The 18950-nt window shown below is 46.6% G+C and overlaps 1 protein-coding gene across 3 annotated transcripts in view; it reads right to left on the bottom strand.

The window, feature by feature from the left end:
* NKAIN4 (sodium/potassium transporting ATPase interacting 4) overlaps positions 1 to 18950 on the bottom strand; it is a 53991-nt gene that overhangs the window by 24355 nt on the left and 10686 nt on the right. For all 3 annotated transcript variants that reach the window (XR_008234896.1, XM_052785650.1, XM_052785641.1), the window contains exons 2-3: positions 3712 to 3849; positions 3120 to 3200 (exon numbers count right to left, since the gene is read on the bottom strand). Coding sequence is in view for 2 of the 3 variants with exons in the window: in XM_052785650.1 (XP_052641610.1) it covers positions 3120 to 3200; positions 3712 to 3849 (219 nt within the window). In the remaining variant the exon portion in view is untranslated. The remainder of the gene's footprint in view (positions 1 to 3119; positions 3201 to 3711; positions 3850 to 18950) is intronic.

The raw sequence follows: 18950 nt of genomic DNA, 5'->3' as shown, positions 1-18950 counted from the left end.
AGTCAGTGGAGAAGCGATTGCTTGGTAAAGGAAAGCGAACAGCCAGCCCCCAAAATGCAGTTCAACAACCATGCACCTATCAGCCCATATTCCACTGACGACATAGAGTTTATAACTAAGAGATAGTCTCCTAACCCCTTTGCCAAATTGCTTACGGGCTGACGTGGGACCTTACCTCACACCCCCCACAGCCGTGGTGCCCCTGGTTTCTGCTCTTTAGGTCAGCCAGGTGCCCAAAGCAAGGGGGGCACAAGAACAAGCACCCATGCTCACCTCAGCCCTGCACTGCACAGCACTTCCCTGCTCGCATCCTGCACTCCCTCACCACTGTGAAATCAGATCTAGGCACCAGAGCACAAAGAATTATTTGCAATAAGTGCCCATAACCATATCCTAATTTTTTTCCAATTCTTCAGGCTTTTCCTAAACTTGTTACAGCAGAAACACTTGCATCCTTTGCCCCCTTTCTCACCCCACCTGAGTTATCACCTGTCTCAGTTGCGCTGGGCTGTCATTACCAGCCACCAAGTTAACAAACTCCCTTCTTTCTAGCTTACTGCCCTTTCTGCATTTTGTCATTATAAATTAGCTAGCTGCTGACAGAGATCTCCCTGGCAGGCTGCCCTTGTCGGGAATACAGAGGGGCAAGCACAGCGCTGCCAGGAACACTGCTTTCCCACTCCCCCAGCTCTCTCCCACAGGCTCACCAGGAATCACAGAGGAAACAGCACCTGAAGTCCTTCCTCAGAGCTATCAGTCACTTAAGGGACTTGCACAGGAACACAGCCCTGTCTGAAACACTCTCCAGCATATTCATGCTTAGTCTGGTAGTTAATGAGTTAGTCTTTACCTGACCAGCTCCATCAGCCTCCCTCCACCAAAGCTCCTCTTCTAATATTTGCAATCTACCTGCTTACTGCCAGACTAATTACAAGCTTTGACTTCTTATTAGGAACTAAAACTTCCTCCCAAGACCCCTGAGGGCACACAGAGGTACCTGCTCCTCTGCAGCAGCACTGCTGTAAACCCCCCCCCGCTGATACTGCCCTGCCCTTGCCCCCTCCGAGAGTCTGTTCAACACATGTTCATCCAAGCCCGGGTGTCCTTCTGTGGTCTGATCCCAAGACTACAGAGATCAATAAGACTCTGCAGATGTCGGCTGGCTTTGGATCAGGTTTCTGGAGATGTAGCGGGAGAGCAACACTCCTCTTGAGTCCAGCCTGCAAAGCACCACGCTGTCCTACAGAAACCTTATTTCCTGTTTCAAGTGTATCTTTTGTTCTCATGTGGAAGTGAGGGGTTTGTTTTGCCATTACAAAGACCCAAATAACTTCAGTTAAAGGGGAGAAGGAGGAAAGAAAGAAGCATCATGAGGTTTTCTTACAAGACAGCCTTTTAAAATGAAAATAACTCATTAAGAACAGCGGCAAGGCTGTAGAGGATTTTACCACCAAACGAGCACAAATACTCTCTTGTTTTTGCCGGTTGCCACCAAACTAACAGCATGAAATTCTCATTGCAGCTCTGGAGGGAAGTCCACTGAGCCGATAGCAACTTATACTGTGAGAGGAAGCTCCTCTGTAGTGGAGAAAGTGGAATTTGCCATGCTGTTTGAATTGCAGAACAGCAACCCAACATGTTGCAGGGCAGGTTGGGATTAGTAAACACAAGTAATCAGCTGGCTGGAAGCAAACACTGGCTGTCAGAGAAGCTCCCAGAGCAGTTTATCAAGCCAATATTTCCTCTGCAGAAGGGAGCATTTAAATAGTTACTTAAAATTCTTTTTTAGTTGGTCACAGCCAACACCAAGATCATCTCAAGCTGAGCTTTCAGACCATGAGTAATCACTGGTTTGGGCAAGAACTCTCTCAAAGTTTCTGTGGATAATTGACAGAGGAAATGGAGATTAATTGAGGAATTACGAAGTTACATTTTCTTATCTGCAAAGGATTTAAGCTGTCACTCACGGCTTGCTGTAGGCCTGATAAAAAAACCCATAGAGCAGTTCCAATTATGACTGCAACTTAGATGTACGACCTGGGAATTTAGGCCAGATGTAGAGTGCTCTGAAATGAACCTCTATCTTATAATGACTCTGAGTCTGCTAAGCTACAGCAACACTTAGTAATTCATTGCTTACAGCCCAGGCTTAATTTAGGGCCTGCCTCCCATTTTTATTATTTCTGACTCACCCCTCATTAAGCAGACAGCAATATTTAGCTTATCTAGTCTTCAAAGAACTTCACATATTAGCTCACACCACCCCTGGCCAATAGCCATTAATAACTACCGCTGTATTTAAGAAGGAAGAATTAAGACAGGGAAGCCACATCACCTCTGAGACTGCATCCAGAGGAGATGCACCAGCCTCCCCAGCATCCCTCTGGTTTCTCTGTCCAGAGAGAAAAGCCTCTCCCAAAAGGCACAATGGGAAGTATTTTGCCTGGTGTGGCAACAACCAGGTACCTACCCCTGCTGCTAACGTGCAGTAGGTCTTCAGCAGGACTGGGAGGCGAAAAAAATACCAAGAGCTGGTCAGGTCTGGAGCTACAGCAAAGTCCTCGGTCCAAGTCAGGCCAGCCAGACTGCGTCCCTGCACCAGCTCTTCCCTGGGACAGGCTGGCAGAGAGAGCACGCTCCGTGCTGCACGAGGGTCTTCCCCTCCAAGTCACACACCTTCTTCCCAAGGTGTTATCAGATCACAAGGGGATCAGCTGTAACCTAGTTATCTCATAACCTTCCTCAGCCACCTCTGCACCATGACTGGGAAGCAGCCCTCAAACCCCCACCTCCCCTCAGGCTGACTCTGCTGCCAGGCTTGTTCTCACCTCTAAAAAGCAAAGACACCCTACCTGCTATGAGGGCAGGGTTCATTCCAGCCACCACCTGCACTGACCAGCAAAAGGCTCCAGAAATCAGCATTAGCTCCCCATTTTTACCCTACAATCAAGCAGTACTCCTCCTTTCCCTAGTAAGGCAGCCCTCTCCATAGGCAAGAGGGCAGGACCTGCTCCCAGGCAGCCCACCCCCCTTAACCACCACCCCCTCCTTATCTCACAGCTAAGCTCCTACCCCTTTGATGCAAAGCCTGGGCACTCACCCATAAAGCTCCTACTCACCTTTGAGAGCCCTCCCACTTCTAAGTAAAAGCAGATGATGAAGATGTTCCAGGTGACCCAAACTGCAGTCCAGATGGCATACTAGAAAGGAATGGGGAGGGAGAGACAAAAGCAATAAACATTAGGAAGTCACTGGAATTAGTTTATATATGTATATATGTGATCCAGCTGGGTGCAGTTAATGCCCTGAGTCAGCACTGCAATCGTTTTCTCCTCCTCTCTTTGTTTCCCATATGCAGGTAGTCCCTTGCCTGATTAGAGACGCAGGGGCAGAAGTTGGGAGGGAATGGAAGAGCTTCTGCCATGCATTTATCCAGCACCTAGCTCTCCCTCTCTGTTGTGCAGTGTCTCGGTGTAACTTTGGTACCAGTAATAATTATCTGAAATCTTCCAAGTTTGGCATAAGTACAGTAAAAGTGCGGCACCCTGAACAATGCGTTCCTAAGCACAGCACCTCCTGCTAAAATTGTTTACGACGCTTGTGCGTGATTTCCCAAGGGCTTTACTCAGTTCTTCATCTCTTGCCATATTCCACCAGAGCAAAGGCTGCGAAAGGCTTCGAATGGCTCCGAACAAAACGGCTGTTACTTACCACCACTATGTAGCGAGGTCTATATTGAATAGTGCCAAACAGGCCAAGGATAACAATGATGATGTGGAGAAAGTTGGCTAGGATAGGGGCCCACTGGTATCCCAGGAAATCGAACACTTGCCTCTCTAATGCAGCAAGCTGGAAGGGAGAAGGAAAAGGGGAGTTACAGCTTCTGGACTCATGATGTTTATTCTCAGGGCTTTGACATGCTTCCTGAGCAAATCACTGCGGCAGCCGAAGATGTTACTCCATTCCCAAAGCAATTTACTGCCTCTGAACAAGGTCAGTAGGACAGAACATGTGTCTACACATCCCCCCCTTCCACTTTGTACTCATCCCATCTCCTCCAATGGCTAAGCTAATGCAGACCAGTGAGCTCCAGTGTCTATGTGGGAGCACGTTCTCTGTTCTGTGCACTTTGCAATGGGGAGGTGGCCCTGGCAGAGGGCAGAAGCGGGACAGTAACATCTTAAATGGCTGCAGCAGGACTTTCAAGAGCTCATTTGTCAGAGCTTTCACCATCACTCCATCATTCTTGACACCTCTCATGTTTCTGCTCTCCAGCACACATCCATCAAAGTGAGAGAGAGGAGAAAACTCTCTCCTCCACCTTAACCCCACAGAAAATGCTGCCACCCAGTAAAGAAATTCTGCAAACACATCGGCTTTCCAGCAGGACAGGCTGTGTTCCTCTCCAGCGCTAATGACATGGTTCAAGGCTAGTGCTATGTTCTAGAAGTAAAACTCCATTAGTGTTGAAGTGCTGTGCCTGATTTTCAAATCGTATTTGCATAAAAATGTGCTTTTCATCTGTAGCCATCATCTGTGTATCAGGCAACAGCTGGTCACCTGGATTTAAACTGCTGTGTTATGCATGCCGCTGAAAAAGCACAGTAAACATGCAATTGCATGCTAGTCTTTACATCCCCACAGCCTTTAAATACTATGTCTATAGCTGAAACAGCCAGTGGAGTGGGCAGAACAGTTCCTGCAGGTTTTTCCCCAGTGCCCGGCCTTACGCAGAGAGATCTTCTCTTTGCTTGTCTTCACTAATGCAGTGCAACCCACCTCCTCCCATTGACCAGCGGCTTTGCTAGTGCTAAGGCACAGCAGGAGATTTCCCTGACAGGGTAAGATTTCAAAGTGTGTTTAAATATCATAGTAGCACGCTGGGACTGCATTATGACATTTCATATTTATCTTCACCTGAATAAATCATTGCAATTTACCATCGATAGTCAATATTAATTTAACAACTAATTAAACATTAACCATGGGTGATCCTAGTCCACTGTGCGTCATCAGCTATGTGACATCTTTTCCTGGCGTGGCTTTTAAATGGAGCTGGGGACTGAGCACTGGAGCTTCTGTAATGGCTTAAAGCATTTAAGGAGGTGAGTGGTTGCAGGTCCCAGTCAAGCCACACGATGAGGGAAGCCACACCTATTAAATGACCATTATTCCTCCTTCTTCCCGGACCAGTGGGGAAATCACCTTCCCACCTCTTTTGGGCTAGGAAGGTATTGCAATTCTCAACACTACCTTGGAAGTTCAACAAAAATCTGTATTTCAGAGAAACTTATAGCAGCCCTGGTTAAGGGAGATCAATCAGGGCGGTGGTAAGCAGCTTTCCCTCTCTGACATGTCTCTTCCCTGGCAAAGGGGGACAGAGAGAGTGGGGAGGGAATGGAGGCTGTCTCCAAATCTGTCTCTTCTGCAAAATAATTAGTCTTCCCTTTGAAGCAACACACACTGCCCTGTTCTGATCCATTTGAACCACCTAGAAGATGCTGTGAGATGTGCTGCACGGCCACGCGCGGGGCTCCGGGGCTGGAACAGGGCAAGCGCTGCTCATTTCACCGCTCAGCCTGCTCTCCCCCCAAGCACAGCAGATTTTCTGTATCTCATCAGAAACAGCAGTAATAGGTTAAACGCTTAATCTTTTAGGAGGGGATTAACGCACATACCTTAACGATATTTGGAAATTTTGAATCCTGACTGGCTGGCAATGGGTCACTTGACTGTGACCGCTTCATCCAATCAGGCATTTAATTGGCTTTGTGCGTTACATTAACGCGGGAGTATGTGCCGCAGGAGCCAGCACCGCAGTGCATCAATTAGCCGAGGGGACACAATGGGGGTGTGTTCCGCAGAGATAACGCCCCGCTCAGCTTCGTCTCTTGCCTTCAGGCCCTGAAAAGGGGGATAAAGACAGATCCTTCCCACCCATGCCTTCTGCCATGAGTTTTCCCACTTAGACATCCATGTATGGAAATGCGTTTTCTTCTCACAAATGAACATTTGCCGTCAGGGCTGTATAAAAAGGGGGAAGCTTGTCCTTCCACAGCTTCCTGATGTTTCCTGGCTTGTTTGGACCAGGGAAGACATTGGTCTATGAAGTGAGAGGTACCCAACCGTCCTGGAGATGGACTTGCCAATCTACACTGACTTCAGATTGGGGCACAGCTCCCAGAGAGGTCTCCGGTCCCCGGCCACACTGGATTTTTCCCCATGATCCCAGAAGTTAGCTTTGTGTCATACTTGCCTCTTCCTTACTGCAACTGCCCTTGTCTCCAGGTTGTTTCTGTCCTGATTTATGTTCCTTTGCCACTTTCTCTGCATCTTTTAATGGTTTTGTGTCCCTGGGAGCTGCAGGCATGACTCAGCTGGTACAGAGATCGGCTGTGCCTGTCTGCTGGTTCAGCTAAGGGGAGTGGGAGCTGGGACAGTACACCTTTGTATGATGTGTGAGCTCAGGCAAGCTGTGTCCTCATTTATAAAAATAAAAGCAATTTTCCATAAGATGTGTCTTGATGACAAGCGCAAATGCTACCGATGAAATTCTAATGCTGTATTACTGACACGCAGGTAGTGAGTCTGTGCTGCAATCCAGCCATCAGAAATGTAGCCTGAAGTTACCCTGGGCTTGTCCCTGTTCCCCCAGGAACCTAGCATAATAAACGAGATATTTGCTAAAAACAAATACATAAACAACCATTTCACTCATTACACTACAGGTCTGTGTGCAAAGCTTCCCCATTAAATGCTGCTGAGATTTGCAGGTAAACAGGGCTGATGTTTGTGCTAAGCTGGCCTTGATTTGGGGTTGAGATGTAAAGAATGTCGTGGTAACCTTCAGTCCTGGTTCCTTCAGTCTGGCTCAGAAATGGCAGGGTCAGGGTTTGCCCCTGCCTACTGGTGCTGATATATCTGCACCCTCGTACGGAACCTCTCTTGGATCCCTCTTGCTGAGCAGGGCAAATGCCATCTTTCTCTGCTGCTGCCAAGTTTCTGCAGAGTAATATCCTTTCTGTAGCATTCTTTATGATGATTCACACTATTCTATTGAGAAAGCCTATTATATTCTAGAGATATTGGTTGTAAAGAGGAATTTCACAGATTGTGGCACAGGTTTCAGCCCATTCAAAGCTGACAGGACCTTTCCATCAGGGAGGACAAATTTTTCTTCTTTATGACTATTCTTATTAAAAATAGGATTCCGTCTGCTCTTTTTTCTTCTCTAGTCCATAGAACATTTTTACCTTTCATTCTTTAGATTAAATGATTTGTTGTGGTACTAAAATCAGAATAGTTGTGGCAGACTTTTCCCTCCTGAAATAAACCACATTTCTGCTGATCCGAGTGAAAGTGGAATAGCAAATAACCATGTGAAGCGATTGTTAGCCAGGCAAACAAAACAAGCCAAAGCTCTCTGTTGGGCCATCGTTCATTTATACGGCCGGGAAAGATAAGAAAGGCAGAGAAGATGTTCTGCGGTTTACAGAGTCCTATCACATAGCTCACACACGGTGAGCAAAGAAAGGCTTTGTAAGCCAGCACGACGGGACATTCTCAAGGTCTTTACACCATTAAAACTTCACCAGGGAGGGAAGCTGTACCTGAGCTGGAGGGGAGCGTGGCCTGATGGAGCCCATTGCAGAATAGAAAAATGGTCTTAGGAAATATCTCAAAATGTGGAACAGTTTATTATTGGGGGGTTCAAACCGTTCCAGGTGCATTTCCATTGGCTCTGGCAGGACAGCGTCACTGGCAGATGTCAATGCCAGCAGGACACTCCGAGCTGATTCAAGATGGGCTCGGAGGTGCTTGTTTAAATTCTGGTCCCTCAAATCTTTTCTATCCCCTCATCTTTGTCTTCTGTTGCTCCTGTCATGCTGATAAGCTGGAGAGTTCAACCTCTTCCCCTTGTGCCTCCATACTGCTAAGGAAGAAGGGATGCTGATGAACAAGTCAGTTACCTATAATTCTTTAATTCCCTGTCCTTTATAGCCTACTATCAAGACCATGTTATCAGCTAGATTTGCTCTTCTTAGTTTATTAAGCTTTTAAAGCCTTTAATCTTATTTGGTTGGATCTGTGTCTTTCACTGCATTTCTGAAATCATTTGGGACACAAAATAACTAATATCGCTTTCAAGACGTTGACATGACTCGTACAGATGCAGGAAAGATGCTCAGAAAGCCCAATGACAGGTACAGATACACAAAGAGGATGTCCTGCCTGCACACACACACGACCATATGTATCTGTTCCTGCAAGCAAACCTGCTTTTACACTTTCCAAGTTCAGCTTTAATATGAGATTTATTTTTAAAATTAAATGTGAGAAATAAATTTACAAGCATGCAATAAATGGAGCAAATGGGAAAGGCTGATCCTTCTGCTATGGGCCAGCCAGGACTTAAGGGAGATACTCCTGCAAAAAAAAGAAAAAGAAAAAATATTTTACCCAGAAACCTAGACAGTTGTCCACTTGGCCTATAAAAACGCAACTTAACTCTTTTGCTACTCCTTGTCTTTCACTGCTATAAGGACACATAACCTCACAGACTGCTCCAACTCCTGCACTGCCCTTGTTCAGTGGTGTACACAGCTGCCTTGGACCCCCGCGTGCGTATCTGCAGCTTCAACACAGACAAAATTTGCAACTTAAACCCCTATATTTACTTTCTCTCTAGCCTGAACTGAGAGCGAGCCTCAGCTGCAGCCCTCGGTCACCACCGCGCTCCTGTGATCTTCAGGGCTGCCGGGCTGACGCCCGACGCGTTGATTCAGCGTTTGATTTCCTGCCAACTGGCTTTGCTTTTTAAGAAGATGCTCTTTGTTTGTCTCCTGTGCAAACACCATCAGAGTGGCCAAGACTTTCACTGAAAAAGGTCACGGGTCTTTTCCTGAGGAAAAACTTGCATTGATTTCCTGAGGTATTTTGGCCATGCAGTGGTTGATGGCTTGAGTTCAGGACAAAGTCACAGTGCTGCTATCCCTATGAGACATCATATAAGGATGTAAATTTAAGTCCAGCTCACTGAAACAGCAGGAAGAAATTAAAAAGTCTCAAATGCATCATTTAAAAAAATATATCTCTTCAGGTTTTGAACACAAATATCTTATTTTTGGTTCTTCCATACAGTTTAAGTTTGGCAATACTAACAAACACCTGTCTGCTTTATTATTATTGTATTGGTATTATTGATATTATGATGTTATACTATATTATTATACATAGTCTTTCTATACAATTGCTTTGCATTTGTAAAGGGTGAAACAATGCTGCATCTAAAGAATCCTAAACCCAAACTGCAGTGTGGTGAAACTATCAGCAGTGAGCAGAAAATTCCCTTCTGTGCCAGTGCTTATCCAAGGTGGAGAAGATTTTGTGGGTAGAAAAATTAAACAATAAGTATGCTTTTACCACAGTGACTGCATTTCTGAATAAATATTAATGGTTGTAACAGCTGTTTAATTAAGTTTATCTGAAAAAGCAGTTCACTGAGCCACTACTTCACATCCTCCTAACCAAGGGGCTCGTTCTGCTAGGAGCCACGTCCTTGTCTCTTCTAAAGTCAGCACCTCACGTGCTAATACCCACTGCATTCATGAAATCTCATTTTTCTTCAGTAAGTGTTGTCAAGGAAACCTTCCTTGGGGCCTTGTGATCCACAGCTCCTTTCCCAGCAACCCTCGCCGAACCACAGAGGTCAAGAGACTAATTGCACAGGAGGTCTCCGTTTGTCACTTTGCCTCTCAGACATCTTTGGTTACTCCAGCCAGTGGATACAATAAGCCTCATTCTCTGCTCCATTTGGTCTGTTTTCTCCCCAGAAGCTGCTGAAACCCCTTCTATTCACACAGCCATTAGCGAGGCCTCCAACAGCAGACCTTATATCTTTAAATCATTTATGTTTCAGAAGCAAACTCCGGTCACGGCGGTGACCTGGAAGACCAATGCCTGCCAAAGGGCGCCCCAAGGCAGTTGGAGAAGTCCCAGTTGCTGGCATGAGCCCCACGCCAGTTTGCTGCCCTGCAGCAGAGACTGGCTGCTCCTGGGGCGTTGTGCTCCACCAAATACAGCTTTCAGACTGCACCATGCCAAAGCTGAGGATCAGGACTTCTCCCACCCCAGTACCATCCTGTGCAGAGCCTGGGCAGGCTTAACCCCTCGGTGTGGTTCAGCAGAACTTCCCTGCTGAAGCCCGGAGCATCCTGCTGTTAAACAGCCCGGTGCTGAGTCCTCACCTCCCCGTTCCCCCTGGCCTGGCACTTTTGTGGTCCGGATTCTCCCCTCCCGGTGTCATTATTGTGCGTTGGCAACGATGCTCTCAGGAGCGCCGCTGCTTTGACCTTGATCCCTATGCTTTCTGCTGCCGATGCCTTTCAGAAACATCCTAGCTGCAAAGATATGTCATTATTCAGTCCCACGCGCCCGACTGCTGCTTAGCATTCCAGGAAAGGCACAATCCTTGCTAAACATAAGGGATGAGACTGGCACTGAAGCGGTGTTTGTGTCTGGAATTGAGGCTCCGGCTCCAGAAGGACTGAGGTTTCCTAGTACATCACGTATAGCCACCAGCCTCGCTCAGCTGAAGACATGGGCTATGCACAAGCATTCATGCACACAAACCTCTTTTTACTCCAAGTGTTGGGTTGGGTCACACAGTGGGCAAAACAGCAGGGATATGTGAAAGGAGAGAGAAGGTGCTGGGGTGTAAAGCAGTAGCTGGCAATACTTTTTCTAGCAAGACTCCATAGTCCATGGTCCCTACCAAGTGGCACATCCCCGGGTGCAGCACAAGCGTGGCAGCCCCTCTCCTGCTCCACAACCTTGTAAATGGGGTGGTCAGTAGTACAGTTAATTATCTGGCTCTTGCACATAACATTTCAGAGGGGAGAAGATGTTGCCCAGCACTGACTTTCTGAATGGTGCTCAGAATACAGCTCCCAGGAAAAAAAACCGCTTCCTGGAAGGAATGTTTCAGTAAAATTATTGCCTTGTATTGCTTAAACTTCTCCCAAATTGGGATCAGTTACATACCTGGTGAGGCTTGTGCTCTGTACATCCCACACAGCCTCTGGCCTGTTTGGTTTTCCTGGATCACATCTTACCTCAGGGCTCAGACCTCAGGGATGCAGAGAGGTATCTGTGCAGCAGCATCAGATACTGGAGCTGCTCTGTTCCCTTTGCTCCTGCTTGTGTCTCCTGATAACATCTAAGTACCGCATGCTGCTGTGATTGCTGATTGCTGAGATTAGCAATCAAGCTAAATTAATAAGCAGGTGCCTTTGTGATCCAGGCAAAAAAAGCACTCTGACAAGAATGACAAACTTGTTTTATTTGTAGCCTACATCAACACTCAAACCTAAGTTTCCCAAACATAATTAAATTAATCTGTTGTGCCCACAATGCTTCCCCCCACCCCAGCTTTTTTCTCCTCCCTCAGTTTCATAGCTCAGCTTTGGCTCTCCAGCTTTGTAACTGAGAAATAGGGCACTGGAATGAAGGGGTCGTGACTGTATTTGCAACAGACATAAAAAATACTGAGTTTCTTCAACAAGTGCCTGACATTTTTGTCAGCCAGATGCTCCGTAAGGCACAGCCTTATCCCAGGCTCAGGCTCCACACTCGTGGCAGTCCTGGCTTTCCCTTGCCTGTTGCAGGACTTGCCACTCTCTCTTAGCCCACCTCATACTGATGATCGTGGGCAAACATCCTTGCTGCTCCCCACAAACAGCATCCTGGCATGGCAGACAGCTTTAGTGCTGGGGGGACCTTCTCCCACCCGTAGCACAAATTTCCCTGTTGAGTGAAGTGTATTAAAGGCGTACCATTAACTCCCCAGCCATTTCCCTCGGGAGATCTGCTATCATTTATGAAGCCATCTAAACACTATAAAGGCCGCGAGGCAGAGCAGTGTTGGAGATCAGCAGGAATTTAATTTTCTAATAGAGAAATTTATTTCCTACCAACAGGGCATTATATGCTGTGATCCCTGCCTCTGCTCAGCCAGGAAGGCTATCCGAAGTTTGGGCTTATTCACGTGACAGGGATGCAGGGAAAAAGTGAAAATACTTAAAAATTATCCAAGGGGTTGTTGGGTATAGGCAATATACCCTATACCCTCTGGACCTGCTATCCTAAGCATCGTCTGCTTCGCTGAAAGAGCCAGCTCTGCTGCTGGAGGGAGGGAGCAAACACATCGACAGGACTTGCACAGAAGGTACAACGCTGTACTGAAGCACTGTTTGGGCCAGGACCGCCCAGCCTATCTTCTAATGATGCAGCTCTCTAGAGTCTCCTGGATGCAGGAGCAGCAGTTTGGGAACAGCTCGGAGATTCCCCTGAACTCTCAAGTGCACTAGAAAGACTTAAAATCATTCAGGGGCTGGACCAAAACTCACAGGGTGTATAAAGCCCATGAGATACCAGCTGGACTCACCTAGTTTAGACAAAATTATGGCTATCATCTTTGCTATTTTATAGGCACTTATGGCAAACTGCAATTTTATTTTGCCTCTGGTTACCCTGAAGTTGGATTATGACCTTAAATATGCTACTGGCAGTTTCCCAAAGGGGGAAGAAACTTGCTTCAGGCTCGAAAAGCCAAGCTCCTTTTTTCCTCTGTCCTGTCCACACACAGCCCAAGAAAGACTCACTGTGTCCAAGTGACACAGACAACATCCCTGCCTTTAGCTTTGTGAACAAAAGCGTTCAAATTTAGTGTTCCCTGCAAGTCTAATTTATGGCTGGCACCTGCAGCGCTTTCTCTTCCCAAAGGGTCAGCTGTGGCCTGAGTTACAAAAATGCCTCTCTGAAGGCAAAACACCTGCAGAAAGCCACCAGAAGCTGTTTTTCTCATCCGGGGAAGACGAGGATGAGAGTTTCTTGGCGTCGATGGCCAGCAAAGCCCCACTTTCTGCATAGCTCTGAGTGTCAGAGCAGTCCTCAACTCAGCAGGATGCCCCCCAGCACATGTGGACAAATGGTGTCTGCGTTGCTGGTCTTCTGTGAAAACCTCCCTGGGCCTTGCTAGATAAAGCTCCCTGCTCTCCCCTTTGCTCGATGGTCCCTCTCCCTCTGCTCCGCACCTTTCACCCACCCCGTCCTGCTGCGGCCAGCTCAGCGACCGCTCTCCCCCAGCTCCTTACTGCACATTGCACTGGGAGCTCTAGCAGCTGATCCCCTTAATTAGGTCACAGATAGATCACGTGTAAAACACTTGCACCAGCCAGACCCTCTGAAGGAAAAACATGCAAGCTCTGCAACTGGGGTAAAAACTCGAGAGAGGAAGGGTGCCAAAGCCGAAATAACTCTTCAAAACTTTGTCCGTAGGAACCCTGTTTCAGTTTCTGCTCAACAGCTGGGTCCCCGCTCCCTGACACTGTAGCCAAGTGGTAGTGTTGCTTTAATTTCCTCTTGCTCCTGCTGCAATGCCAGATTGCTTGGCTATTCATAAACAGAAGGAGTTTAATGAAAATTATAATTAGAGCCCTGCGGTGCTCTTGCAGGTCGCCTTTACACTGGGCTGCCTATTTACATTACAAATCAGGCTGGTGTCACTGCACAGTCTACAGCAAGAATTCATTAAAAGGGAAGCGCAGGGTGGGTGAGAAATAGGGGAGAAAGAAAATTATATTGTTATTATTAATAGTATAGGCAATTGGGATCTGCCATGGTCTTGCTGCAACTTTGCTCCTAGAAGAAAAGCCCGTTTGTAATCATCCTGCAGCAGGAGGGGAGACAGCACAGCCACCCTGAAATTTCCACTGGTAATTACTGTACAAACAGACCCTTTTTCATAGAGCAACTGCTTCTCATGGAAAGCAAAGTGGCAATGAAGACTTTATCTCCCCCACCAGGACACGAAGAAATGCTCTTAGCACTTCTGCTTCCTAATACCTAGCTGTGAAGTTGGCGGGGGGGTCAGGGAGAGACAACATGTGAATGCAAAGGGATGGATTTCCCATCATTTTGCAGCTTTCCCTTTCCACCTGCCAGCAGCTACATATGATGCTTTTTGCCCCACTGTAATACCGTGAGCAGCAGCTCCTTGAGAAAGACAGAAGCCCTCATTCAGTGAAGCACTGGAGCATCTGCTGACTTGAGGCACAGCATCCGTCCAGCTGCACTCACGTGCTGAAGGGCTCTGTAAAATCTGGGTCTGACGGAGCAGGAGAGGAAATCCCATGGGAACAACATGGAGGCATCTGGGCATCGATACACTGACACCCAGCCCGGCTCCCGCACGCGGCAGCACAAACCGGTGTTATCCTAAATACGGATCAGTCTCCTGGGTTTGATTCTGCTACTGCTCCTTCCACCAAAGCCCTCCAGCATAGTTGCTAACTGTCTGTCTTTCCATCTACATAGTGGAATTAGAAATAACACCCTCATTTTACACAGAGGATAGCTGGAGACTTGGGTTGTACTCGTAAAAAGCTTCTTTAATATTTCATACTAATCATCCTGCATCAGCAGAAACTGCATCATCATTGCAATAGTGTTTTTATTGGATGCCCACCTGCCCAGAGTGGTAAAAAGAGGTGGCATTTTAGGTTGGGAACCTCCCCATGATGATTGCAGCACCAGCCCAAACTCCTCACCTTTCCCATCACTGTCACATTCTGGAAACAGAGAGGTAAACTCACCCCGCTCCCGTGCCTGCATCCCCCAAATTCAGCCCTACTGATGCTCTGACCAAATCCCAGCAATGCCCAGTAAAGGATGCCCAGTCAGTCCGCCTGCCAGACCCCCCACTGCTGCTCATCTCAGCTATTAATCTTACCTCGCCCTCCGTGGCCAGAGGATGTAACTTTAGTCTAATAAACAGCTGGGAAGTCAGGACAGAGCAGATGAGCTAATACTGCAGAAGTGATTGGGTTTATATATCAAAACTGACCCAGGAGACTTTCCCCTCTGCACGTCATGGCAATAGGCAGAAAGTTTTCAGGCAAATTAGAAGCTGGAAGTATTTTAGGAGTTTGGCTGCAAATGGGCCAAGTGGTTTGCTTGCATTTCATGCAAGCTATAGTCAGCATAAAATGACCCATACTGCGACAGCTGAGTTTTAATCATCACTACTAACACTCTGTTGTTTGTGCTTTGTCAAAAACACAACCGAACATAAAAATGTGCTTATTTCAGTTAAAAAAAGGACAAAAGAAAAATTTCCCTTGAAAAACTATAGATGAAAAACATGTAGCCATTTTTTTCGGCTGAAAAATAAATATCAGTGAAGAAATACTGATTAACTCTCCCCTAATGAATGTACTAGCAAACTTCCAGGCCTGTCATCAAAGCACAAAAGGAAAAAGAATTGGGAAGAAAAGAGTATTTTGGACATGAAAAACATTTAGTGGTCCAGCTTCTGGTTCCAGTAAAATGCTTTTGACAGGAAAGGTTTTAAATTGGAACAAACAGGAAAACGACTATTTTGTTACAAATAGGGACTGTCAGAGGCTTTCGGGGTATTGCGGGAATTTTCCAATAACCACAATCCCCACAAAAAACTTCCCTTCTACAAAGCGGCTAGAAAATGAATCAATCACTATTGACTTTCATCTTCTGATTGCTTCACTGGAAGAAAATGAGTCATACTTAAATAATTGATTACTTAGTAATTACAGGTAACAAAGTTAGCTTCTCCTGCCTCCCTCAAGACATGTAAACTAGGGATATTTCAGTTTTCCAGCCACTCTAGGAGGCAAAGCCAATTTTGTGTGACCCCAGATGACTTCTGAGCTGTCACCCACATCTTGGGAGTCACCAGTGCCCTCAGCACAGCCCCAGCAGCGTGGTCCCCGCTGCTCTTGGAGGCAAGGAAGGCTCACCACCTCTTGGGTTTCTTCTTTGGCTGTAACCTCCCCATGAGCATTACAGGCTGGGAAGCAGAGATCCAGCTCCATTTTTCTTAGGTCAATAAAAACAAGAAAACAGAGACACATGAAGTGCTCAGTTTAATCAAGTAAATATCTAAGGATGGAGTTGGTGAAAAGTTTAGACACATTTGAGGCTGAAGATCAGCCTCTCTCTTTCATGGGTTGATGAATCGGCTTGGGAATTGCAATCTGCTCTGGGTAGTCATTAAAGAGTGAGAGCGCATCTCTGCTACTAACTAGACTGAGTGCTGGAAATAAGTGCTTCGGGGTGGAGAGTCTCAGGTTCAAAGCGTGAGATTGAGCCGTGATAGAAGTCACTAAGCCCGTGTTTTTCTCATGCTCACCATCCCCTGCACTGCTGTGTTTTCCTGCTATACTTGAGCGGAGTTCAATGAAACAAAAGATTCTCATCAGGGATTTATTAGCAATACAGTATCATGCTAAAAAAAAAAGCTAAGGTTTAACAAGTTCTCCCACTCGTATGAATGGCATTGACTGTATCACTTTTTGTGTGGCATCCCCTTTGTTTTTGCTCCTCAGTCCAAGTAGATGATGAAATGAGACCCGTGATGTTCACTTTGATGGAGGCGAGCTGCTGGCTTTCCAACAGTGTAAATAAGGATTCAGTGCCTTTTAAAAAGCATTATTTTTAAAGGAAAGCTCTTCTGAGTGAGGGCTAGAGTGGGGTTATTTTCCACATGACCAAGCGTCAAAAGGAAAGCAGCAGCCCAGTCCATGCTCTTATCACCCTCCCCGAGTCACCCACTGGATAGATTTGTCACAAGGTGAAATAAGAGCAAGTCCTCAATTTATTATCATTTTCTACTTGCCCTCCTTAATGCAGTTCCTGCCAGGATGAGTTTGCTGTGGGAAAGTGGAATGAAACCAGGCCTTTCAGTTTGCTGCTAAATGGGACTGGGAGGAGGCTTTCAGGGAGGAGGGAAATCTTCCTCATTATAAAGGGAAAATGTGCAATGCAGAGTTTTCATCGGATGCTGCCCAGCCTCCCAATTAGGATGACTGAGACAAACAGTGGTGTTATTATACGTAACTGTTTATCCAGTGTCACTCAGCCTTTGTTTATTTTATGAGCATAATTTATCTCTTCTGTTGTGCTACCCAATTTGTTTGCATTTTCAGTCCAGTCGAGTGTCTCTGTTTTATTGTATATATCTTTTGGCCTCCCACCAACCGACTCTCCAATTAAGTTTCCAAGAGTGTCGCACAATGGCCAGGCTCCTCCTGCGCTTCATTTTTCGCATGACGTTTGCGTCCCCTTCGTTTCTGCGCTGCCCCGGCCGACTCGCATCTCCTCAATGGCTCATGGTTTATTCAACAGCAAAGCTGAATTTCTCTTTTCCCTCTCTTTTTCCCCTTCTCCCCCCCTCTTTTAAAATAGAGGCTGGTCAATAGATGCCACTTTGGCAGCTCTGGAGAGCAAAGTTCATTTGCAGCAAATCTTTAGCAGTCGTGTCTCCAAAGTGCAACGGTTTGGTGACCTTGCAGGGACTGAAGCCCGAACTGCGGGACAGCAGCTCAGACGTGGGGGACTCACAAACTCTTGGGTCTCCTCCAGTCACGAAAGGGGACAAAGCCTTGCCCTCTATTAGCATGTGTTACCAAAGCTTCATCTGCACATGGCCCTGCCTCCCTGCTGTTATTGCTCCCCTTGGAGGCGCGAGACGATTCCTCATCCCTGAAACGACGGCGTCTTTGGCTTGTCCCTACTCCAAACTTTCTGAACAGTTTTTTCAAGTCTTTTGATCTTCTTGCTTGCAGGTCTGTCTGCAAGGATTAGCTAAAATAGAAAAGTGCCAATCCACACTATGGAAATTCAGATCCTTGCCACTACATTAAGTAATTTCAAGTTTAATCTGGCAAGACTCTGAGGTGAACTCCAGAACAGTGATAACGATATCTGTGCATTGCCTCTTCCACTAGCGTGACAACACTGCAGCAGTAAGAAGCAGCATTTTCCTCCTTATCGTAGCAGGCTCCAGAGTATCACTATTTCTGATGGGGTCCAGCAAAATCCCATTGAGTTCTCAGCCCGGGGTTGCAGTTAAACATGGGGTTTACTGCTGCATTCCCATCGAGTCTGCCAGGACTGAGTTTCTAGGATTTCTGCTAGAAAATCTGTACAGTGTCTCACCACCAAACATTGGCACTCCATCTGAATTGCCCTTTGTTTGCAGGTTAGTGTCCAAAACTGGGAGTGAGGAACTTTACATGGCCATGGGAGCCACCATGAGGAAAAAACTTGGCAGCCATGAAACCTGGGTTACGTCTCATGCAAGGAAACCATCCTTTGGCTAAGCGATCTGCAGAGGAGTTTACTGCCCCTCCACCTCCTGTCACTATGAGCTGCTTCAGAAATTCATCGTACTTTAAATGATTCACTCAAGTATCCATTCAGTCCCAGTTCATAGATTGCAGAGCCTTTATTACACAGCCATATATTTAGCACCGGAATAGTTCTCAGCAGTTGTAACAGCCCTGTCATCTAAGGAATAAAACAAAGAGCCATTATTCATCAGAAGGGAGACACAGTCTTTATTGTCTGAAGCCACGGCAGAGTTTTTATATCACCCTATCTAGTCTTTCAGGCTGTCACACAACTCAGTTTTAAGCTGTTTCTGTGGCAGCCCTGGAAGCCCAAACGCTTCTGTAGCTTCTCATAGCTAACTTCCCAGCTAATGTTGTTTTAAACTGACAGCAGGACTGATCCTGAGCGCACCGAGTATGACTTAGGAGCAGGAAAGTTAACCTTTACCAGAAAAGCTTGAGGTAGACGTTAGTCTCTGGCTAGGTCAGGACTAAAAGCCATGCAGGGCTATTTAAAGACATGAGGAAGCATGGCTACAAGGAGCAATGGATGAACGTGCATTTTGGGCACTGATTATATGCAGAAGATCTGGGTTTGGGCTCTGGTCTGATGGCAGAGCTTTGTGTAGACTGTAGGACCCAAGAACACTCCGAGGTGTGTGTGCCAGCCATCCCACCCTCACACCGGTGTGGCTCCGGCAGCCCTTGTGTACAGTGTCATGGTTTGCTTGGTGGGTGTAT

Source organism: Harpia harpyja, chromosome 1 (assembly GCF_026419915.1).
Source record: "Harpia harpyja isolate bHarHar1 chromosome 1, bHarHar1 primary haplotype, whole genome shotgun sequence".
Classification (NCBI taxonomy): Eukaryota; Metazoa; Chordata; class Aves; order Accipitriformes; family Accipitridae; genus Harpia; species Harpia harpyja.
This window is presented reverse-complemented; position numbering and strand designations above follow the sequence as displayed.